The 9,922-nt window shown below is 41.0% G+C and overlaps 1 protein-coding gene across 1 annotated transcript in view; it reads right to left on the minus strand.

Annotated features, from left to right (window-relative positions):
• LOC145414930 (uncharacterized) overlaps window positions 1-1,189 on the minus strand; it is a 353,903-nt gene extending 352,714 nt beyond the window's left edge. The window contains exon 1 of the mRNA XM_080284345.1: window positions 652-1,189. Coding sequence (XP_080140471.1) covers window positions 652-1,189 — 538 coding nt within the window. The remainder of the gene's footprint in view (window positions 1-651) is intronic.
• Between the last annotated feature and the right edge of the window lie 8,733 nt (window positions 1,190-9,922).

Raw genomic sequence — 9,922 nt, forward strand, 5'->3', positions numbered from 1 at the left:
TCATGGTGAAGAAATAATGGGAGACAGATTCCAAAATAATAAAGAAATAATAAAAAAAACTATAAAAACAAACTCTATAAGGAAAATGGGAAAGAATTGAAAAACGCATCTGAGGAAAGAAATGAAAGACGAAATTTTTTAGGAAAACAGAAATATATGAAAATTGTGGAGGATACATTACGTTCACACAATTAAAAAGTACGCCAGTTTGGAAATGCATGATAAACTGACTTGCACAGATCCAAGCAAAAGTATACCTAGGGAGAAAAGAGAAAAAAAGAGAGCGAAAAAGAGGTATATGATGAAAGTGATACCCAGAACAGGGAAAGAAGAGGCCGATGTTTTGGAAAATGGAAAAAATGGATAACCAATTTAAGTGGGCATAACTCATACATAGACTGTCCGAGTATGCATGATTTGTTTTTATAATGTTTAATATCTTTCATAAATTCTTCCCCTGAGAAAACATTATGATCTTTTGGAAAATTATAAAGCAAGGAAAAGGGGGCTTTGGACTACAGAAAAAGAAGCTGAAATAAATGAAAGGATTTGAGGAAGCTGGAAATCGAGGATAATAAAAAAATGAAAAAAACAGGGGAGGGAGGCTTTGGAGACGGAAAATGGGAATATAGTGTTTCAGGGGGTACTCACACATTGGCTCTCCCAGCACCCACGTCTCCGGGCGCGAGTGTAGTTCGATGAGCGCCGTCGGGAGGGAGACTAGAAGCACCAGCAGATCCGCGGCCGCCAGGTTCACCAGCAGGAAGTTGGTGGAGGATCGCAGGTCGCGGGTTCGAATCACCACCACGGGCACCAGCACATTCCCGCCCAGACCCACCACCATGAGCGTCACCAGGATGCCCGTCCACACGCCCACCACCCACTCCGGGAAAACTTCAACTTCCACGCCCATTCTCATCACCGCACCAGGCGCCCAGTGGGATTTATTGACCGAGGGCGTGGTGAAGTTAGGACTGGTGAAGTTACCCCCGTCTTCCTCCACCATGACAAGTGAGGAGTTTCCCAGGGCCCCCCACCCGCTCCCCTCTCCCCCTCCCGCTCCTCCCACCCCCACCCACCCGCCCTCGTCCGTGGGTCCTGGTGGTCGGCCTGTGTGGGCGGAGTGGTAGGGCGTGGTGTAGGTGGCGGCGGGGTGGGTCTGCCAGGGTGTAGTCAGAGGGGAAGTCATGTTTTTTGTGCACTGATTTTCTCAAGTCAGATAAGTCGATGAAAAATTTGGGACAAAGTTCACCGTCATCCCTTCTTGTAAACACCTCAGTAACCCTTTACAAGTGGTCAGAATTTTTTATTGCATTATTCTGGTTATCAGGAAACAAATTTATCTTAGGGGTCGTCTTTCGCTTTCTGAGGGTTGAACACACTTTTCACTAAAAACACTTCAGTAATTTATATCACGTTAGAAACCTTAGTTATTGTATTCTAGTAACTATCAAAGGTTTTATGTAGCTTAGATGAAGCCTTTAGATCCCTGCAAACTAATATATATATGCGTTAATGAGGACTTGTATAGATATTTACAACACTAATCGGGTCAAGACACAGATCTCCAACGTCAACACATGCGTCTGAAGCCACCTGTTATTTACACACAGTTACTTCTTTTCACGTCAGATTATTCACGATTTTTCACTCAATATTCACTCGTTTTATCCATGACTACTTTTCATTCACATCGCATGCTCTTCCTCCTTTTATCTTCACTTCTCTTTCATTTACTTTCTTTGCCACGTTAATATATTCATTCGATTTGCATCATTTCTTTAACTTGATAATTCACTTTTTTTATTTTTTTAATCTCTTCCTTGCACTCACCCGCCTTGAACAACGTTCTGTATCAGGAAGAATATAGATAATATTGTCTTTCTCTCTCTTTATATTCAAATGTAACCACCTGTTTATAACTGTATTTGCTCTTTCTGCTTAAACTTGTCTTTTCCTCCTTTTCACATGTAACCGACTCTTTAATATTGTTTTTGCTTTCTATGTTTTTCAGTGTGTTAGTAACGTGAGTCTTCCTTTTTATTTGTGTCTCAAATTTCAACTCTTTATTGGTCCTACGTACAACTTTCCACATATCACTTATTTTTCAGATCTGTTTATTCATTTTATATTTACCCCACCTAAAAGTCATCTGATTTCCCAGCCACGGTGATTAAGAAGTAAGTTAACCCTTTGGCCATTCAGTCTTCCAAGAATATTTTTTTCCTTTATAGTATATCTCTTCTATTTTATCTTCGTTCTATATAACTTTTACATCCGAATCTATCTGTATCCACTTCACAAAAACTCCATCTCTCTTTTCACGTTCAGACTTTCAAGAGTTTAATATCTCGTTTTTAAAATTTCCCTTCTATTCAGTGCCCTTTTCAACTATTCTTACTTCATTTTTCCATTTATATTCACCCCACCAGCGCAGCGTCTGTTTTCCCAGCCACGGGAGGTAAAGTTATTCCTCTCGCTATTCAGTTTCTCAATAGCCTCAAAATTCCGGAGCCACAGAGCGCTGGGTTTCAAATTTCCCGCGTTACGACACCCCTTGCTATATATTCCCCTACTGCTCTATGTCCATCTTAGTGTACACGTGGGGCGTCTGGGTGAGTTGTTGCCTCGCCCTCTTATGCAATTCTTCCTGCAACAGGAGAAGGGACGCTATTAGCATTTAAGATGTACCCGTAAAGAGAAGAGTATGTTGACTTTAAGAGAAAAAGAGAGTTGAATGAAAAACAAAAATGGTAGTGACAACAGTTCTCTCTCTCTCTCTCTCTCTCTCTCTCTCTCTCTCTCTCTCTCATGCAATCCTCTGCAACAAAAGGAATCAAGAAAACTGCATTGAAAAACATAGTAATGCCTAATACATGCGTAATTCACTTGATCTCATCCAATTTCCATACTTGACAAGGGAACATTTTTATCAGCCATAAAGCTTCTTAGTGCATCTTATTCTGAACTTAGGTCCGTATTCTCATCGGTTAAGGAAGCTCCCTAGCACCTCTTCCTTAGCGATTTATTTTTGGATTCGGGGATTAATATAGATTTGTATATTATTTATGCTGAAAATGGTGGTATTGGAACGATGGAAATTGCACAGAATTGGATAGTAAAGGATCTATCTATCTATCTATCTATTGCCAGACGCCACAATCCCATAAGGGGTGGCCATTTGACTTTGAGTTATTTGTTTTATGGGGAGGGTAATAAGCAAAATAAATCACTTAGGAAGAGGTGTTAGGGTGCTTCCTTACCCGACGAAAATCGGGCCTCCAGTCTGCAAGAATGAACTAACTTTAATGTATTTCCATCTAACGAAAGGAAATAGAAAACGTGTTACTTTTAGAACTTGTCGGTGCAAGTAAGACGATAGAAAACGTACGGTCATCAATGAAGGAGGCACAGTTAAAAAAAAAAAATAAAAAAAAGATAGAACAGTAAAAGAAAAAAAAAAAAGAAATAGTCTCGTTACTTATAGGCCTGGAAATATTGGGTCTGTGTCTGGAAAGTCTGTGTAAGTAAAATTAGTTTACTGGGCTTATGGTTTTAGTTTAATAAGTGGCCTAATAGAATAAAATACATGGTTATTGCCAAAGGGATATAGTCTATAATGCTGGCGTTCAGAATACTTCGCCATGTCGTTCACAGTGGTAATGAGAATATGAGAGGAACGATATATTTGATTATTTGTTTGTTTGGTATTTATTTATTGGCGTGTGTCCAGTCTGAGTAAATACTTCCTTTTCATTACCTTGACTCTGCTTAAAAAGTATTGAGGTAATGCCTAACTCGTAATCAGTTATCAAATGGGCTGAATCTCGGCCCATCAGTTCCGAAATCCAGAAGTGTAAGGAAAGGAATGTCTGCAGATTAGTGTTGGTTCTCTCTCTCTCTCTCTCTCTCTCTCTCTCTCTCTCTCTCTGGACCAACCAACCTCGCCTGTACGAAGAAGCTGTAAACACATGTTTGTTTGTTTGTTTTTCTGGGGGGGGTCCTCTCTGTCACAGTCGCAAGTCTAAATAAACCTTGAAAGTTGTATTCATTAATTTGCAATAAAATCGTAAGGACGAAGTAGGATTTTGAAGTTGTTGGTCTAGTATTTTCTTGTCTCTTATTTCGCCTACCGGAATAGCGATTAAAGTGTCCGGATTTTTTTTATTAATCCCAGGAGTCCGTAAAAATTTCTTAACCACTAGCTCGCCGTAAACACGAAAAGTAAAGAAACTGCGAACGAAATCAATCTTATAACTTTCGCCTCATAAGTTCGGAGAGAGAGAGAGAGAGAGAGAGAGAGAGAGAGAGAGAGAGAGAGAAAGAGTAAAACACTGAGAAAAATGCAGAGACCCCGAGAGAGAGAGAGAGAAAAAAAAAAACTACCAGCAACTCCTCCTCTTCCTAATCGTTGTGCAAACTTATTGTGTGTGTGTGTGTGTGTGTGTGTGTGTGTGTGTGTGTGTGTGTGTGTGTGTGTGTGTGTGTGTGCAAGTCCTTGGGTAACCAGCGCCATCTAATTAAAACTTTCACATAAAAATACAACTTCATTCGGGTACACTGGGCGAAGGATATTTTTGCGTCAGGTTAGGGGCTACAAGACTTTAAGTAGACTCGAGCGCGCATGCGTGCATGCGTGTGTGTGTGTGTGTGTGTGTGTGTGTGTGTGTGAGAGAGAGAGAGAGAGAGAGAGAGAGAGAGAGAGGGGCTCAGAATGTAAACAATAACCTACAGAATTAGAGACACAGAAGTGAGAGGTAAAAAACATCGAAACATAATCTTCCTCTTCTTTTTTTCCTCATTATCTCTCTTCCTCTTATTTATTCCTCCACTTCTCCTCCACTTCCTCTTCTTTTTTTTTTCTATTTCTCCCACTTTCATTAATTCCTTCATTCGTCCTCCTCTTCCTCTTCTTTTTCTCCTCTCTCTCTCCCTCTTTCTCTCTTTAATTCCTCCATCTTCTCTTCTGCCTTCGCCTTTCCCCGCCTCACTCTACATATACTACCTCTTGCAGTCGTTCTTTAGCGGGTCTCTGCACCGCCAGACGCAAAAATGAGAAGGTGAAGTGCTTCGTGAGTTGCTTAGACGACTCTCTTGTTTATACACACTTAAATCATGTCAGTTTTACACACACACACACACACACACACACACACACACACACATATATATACCCCCCTACACCCACACACATACCTCTCCGCCCACACACACACCCAGCCTCATGTGTTTTATCTTGTTTTATGCCTGCAAATAGTGGAGGAGTGCTGGCCTGTTAGCAAAATAGTATAATCCGATGCGCCTTGACTCTCTTTCCTTTGTGCTCTCCCTTTCGCCAGCCTCTTAAGCCCTGACGAATGCCTTTGTTTGTGTCTTGTAAGATTTAAGGGAGATGTGATTATCAGCCCTTGAGGTGATGTGCTGTTTCATCACCTTTTATGAAGTTCTGTTTTCGTTTATTCCTTTATTTCATTTTACCTTTTATTAGGACTTACGCTTTTGATTTGTTTCTCTGTCTAACACGCCTCTTGCTGATGTGTGTGTGTGTGTGTGTGTGTGTGTGTGTGTGTGTGTGTGTGTGTGTGTGTGTGTGTGTGTGTGTGTTTGTGTGTGTGTGTGTTTAGTTCCCCACTTTTTACTAACCTCTCGTTAATTTGTTGTGTGTGTGTGTGTGTGTGTGTGTGTGTGTGTGTGTGTGTGTGTGTGTGTGTGTGTGTGTGTGTGTGTGTGTGTGTGTGTGTTTAGCTCCCCACTATTTACAAACCTCCCTTGAGTTAATTAGCTTATATCTCGGCACTTCTTATCCGTTTTGCCACGTTCCTCTTCACCTGAATTAAAATCATGTGACGTTAGCTATGATATAACATTTAAGTGAACTTCAGCCCGAGGACCTCATTTTTTACCTTGCTATCTACATGGCGATTTTATTCAACGTAAGGTAAATTTTTCGGACTAACGCAGGGCTCTTCTAAGATGGTCAGAATGGAAATGGTCGGCTGGCAACAAGAATAAGCTACAAAAATAAGGATGCCACCATACTTAAGGAGTTATATAGCCGTCAGAGAGTATGCTAAAACAGGGAATATAATTTTTCCTGAGTGAAAATGTACTTAGGGTAATATACTTTGTTGTCAGAATTATGGGTGTGTTGGTGTGCAGTTACGGTCAAGGACAAAAAATTCGCCTAATACTCCTTTTTCTCACTTTCCTCTGCTGGCTCACATTCCTAAGCAGAGCGAGGCGCTAAAATGTTTCTCTGCTCATAGATGGTTCCCTTTGATGCGATGCGTCAGGGAAGGAGGGAGACGGACGTGCCCTGAGTGTGAAGCAGACGGAGTGGAATAATAGGCGAACTTTTATCCGCGACTGTAGATGAGATGGATATATGGTGAGAGGTGTTGTTTTGGTTGGCTGGTGGGATGGTGTGGCTGGTTTGTGAGTGCAAGAGGTAGCAAGGAGGGATAATAAGTCACCCAGCCTCACTAACTCACACTCTTGCTCACTCACATACTCATTCACTCACTCACTCTCCAACGTTAACTGGATATATTGGTATCTCCATCACCGTCACCACAGTTACCATCATCATTATCGTAGTCATTGTTATTGTTCATCATCATCATTGTCATCATCCAAACTTATTCCCAAACGGGGTGGATATTATTATGGATGTGTTTGTGATGAATATATTGTGAGATGTGTGTGTGTGTGTGTGTGTGTGTGTGTGTGTGTGAGAGAGAGAGAGAGAGAGAGAGAGAGAGAGAGAGAGAGAGAGAGAGACGAAGGGAGATAATGAGTCATATAACATCACTGCTTTGGTAAAATCATGGGCAAAAGTTCATCTACTATCCCACTGCATCTACTTCACAAGGGTGGAGGGATGAGGGAAGATGAGGGGGAGGAAAATGAGGGAGGTAAGGGAGGCATAGAAGTTGAAGAAGAAAAGGAAAAATTAGGAAGAAAATGGGACCAGAGAAAGACAACCTGAAGACGAACTGGGGAGGAAGAAGTGAGGGAAGAAGAAAGGAAAGAATAAGAAGAAAGCTGAAGGAAGTATGACAGAAAAAGATGTGGAGGAGAAGCATGAAGAAAGAAGAAAATAGGAGCAGAGGGCAAGAAATGAAGAAAAATGAGGGAGGAAAATGATAGAATGGAGGAGGTAGAGAAGGAATATGAGGAATTATGTCACTTTTCTTCTGTCACATCATATCAAAGTGAGTCATGTTCCTATCTTGGTTGAAGAATATTCGTCAGCAGAGGATAGTGAATAAGAGAAGAGATGAAATATTGCTCGAATACTTGTCACATATTTTATCGTGCATGATTTCGATACGGCATCATCATCATCATCATCATCAATCATCATCATCATTATCATCATCATCAAAAATTATACAGGATGCCGTTGAAGTAAAGAGGCCATACAGCCGGAAATTAGATGTGGATTAACGATAAGATTAACGATTTAAAGAGATTAATTCCTTGACTCCTGGGATTATTCTCATCTCAAGAAAATCTGAACATGGCCTGAATAAGATACCTAATTAACCCCCTGCTGCGGTTTATTCTAGATGCTGCCAGACGATTTTATTCAGCTTAGGAGGGCCCGGTAATAATGAAGAAGTGAATGAAGGCTTTATCTGAGTCCTGCAGTCGAAATGTATATCTCTGAGTGAATAAAATCTTTTGGAGATAGTCACCTTCATTATCATCATCAGCAGCAGCAGGAGCAGCAGCAACCCGCCTAATCATAATCATCATCATCATCATCATCATCTTCATCATCATTTTCATCATCAATATCATCATTATCATCATCATAATCATCATCATCATCATCATCATCATCATCATCATCCCTCCTAATCATCATCATCGTCATCATCATCATCATCCCTCCTAATCATCATCATCATCATTATTACAGGTATCATCACTAGCATCGTCATCCTGGCTACTGATCATCATCATCGTCTTTCGGGCTACTCTTCAACGTAATCATCATCACCATCATCCCATCCATAGGTGGGGTGAGGTAGGGCCCAGAAAGAGAAAAAAAAAGTGGAATACCTATTCAAAATACATACCCCCTCCCCCCCCAAAAAAAAACTGGGCCCCACATACATTCACACACCATCGAAAAAAAAGTATGATAAAAAAAGAAGTAAAATTGGAAGAGTTAATCTCAGCTTGGCCTAAATAAACTGCCCAATTATTTAGATTAACCAGGCCATAGGTAGATTATATTAGACAAGAATTATCCACGAAGTCAGAGGATAAATCTTCTAAATCCTCTTAATCCCTAATATTATCTTTTCTCTGTATCTGTTTTCCGGTGTCACAGAGTTATGCACTTAAGACTTCGTTATATTTCATTGCGCTTTATTATTATTATTATTATTATTATTATTATTATTATTATTATTATTATTGTTATTATTATTTGCGTTCGGAACAGTTTCTTAGTATATTCATTCAAAATTTGAGTCTCTCTCTCTCTCTCTCTCTCCCTCTCTCTCTCTCTCTCTCACACACACACACACACACACACACACACACACACACACACACACACACACACACACACACACACACACACACACACACACACTCCCTAAAATGAAGAAGATAACGTCAACAGAGCCATATCTGATAAGACCACGGAGAATGAAGTGTTCCAGACGGACTAGAAGAGCACACTTTAAAAGATTTATAACCAAATGATACTTCTCTTCTCGCGGAAACGAAAATTTACCCCAAGAAAACGAATAACCCAGGGCAATAACTTTTCTACCTCACTGCGTCTGCGTGACACTCAAGGCATGTCCGTCACTTTCCTCCCTATCTCACTGCGTCTGCGTCACACTCAGGGCATATACACGTACGTCACTTTCTCCCATTATCATTCCACTGCGTCTGCGTCACACTTAGGGCACGTCCGTCACTTTCCTCCCTCGCCATTCCACTGCGTTTGCGTCACACTTAGGGCATGTCCGTCACTTGCCTCCCTCACCAATCCCCTGAGTCTGCGTCACACTTAGGGCACGTCCGTCACTTTCCTCCCTGACGCATCATATCAAACAGAATCATTTATGGGCAGAGAAACATACCAAGCCTCTCTCAGCCAGCAGAGGAGAGTGACAAGCAGAGGGGAAATATAATGCGAATTTTTTACTCCAGCTGTAGGAAGGTGACAGCGTGGGTGATATATAAAGCTAGAAGTGACACTGTAAGTGCTATCCTTGTCAAAGCCACGGAGGACAGTGACGATTTAGAGGTGTCTGCAGCACGGAAAAGGGAGAATGATGATGGGGGAGAGGGTGAGGAGACAGGGAGGTGCTGAAAGGGATGGGGTGAAAAACTGGAGAGAGAGAGAGAGAGAGAGAGAGAGAGAGTGTGTGTGTGTGTGTGTGTGTGTGTGTGTGTGTGTGTGTGTGTGTGTGTGTGTGTGTGTGTTTGCTTGTAAATACATAATTATTATATATAAACATTCATCTTCTCAATTTTCTCATTAAATTATTTATGTATTTTTCAATCTCATTCTTTTTTTTTTTTTTTTTTTAGGTATGTCCCTTTTCCACTGTCTTCTCCTCATTCCAGTCTGATTCTCTCTCTCTCTCTCTCTCTCTCTCTCTCTCTCTCCCGTATTCTTCCACACTGGCCTAGTCATCATCATCTTAACACTCAGCCTCTCCTTCCCATTTTTAATTCTTTCCCTTCCCTTGCTTTTCCACTGTTTCCTGTTTTTTATTTGCTATTCTTTTTGCGTTTTTAATTCCATCACTCCTTTCAATTTTATCTCCATTTTGCTATCGATTAGTTCCTCCTCCTCCTCTTCCTCTTCCTCCTCCTCTTCCTCTTCCTCTTCCTCTTCTTCCTCCTCTTCCTCTTCATCATTGTCATCATATTTTACATCCATCTT

This window comes from Coenobita brevimanus, chromosome 101 (assembly GCF_032717465.1).
Source record: "Coenobita brevimanus isolate Jiangsu-jjx chromosome 101, ASM3271746v2, whole genome shotgun sequence".
Taxonomy (NCBI): Eukaryota; Metazoa; Arthropoda; class Malacostraca; order Decapoda; family Coenobitidae; genus Coenobita; species Coenobita brevimanus.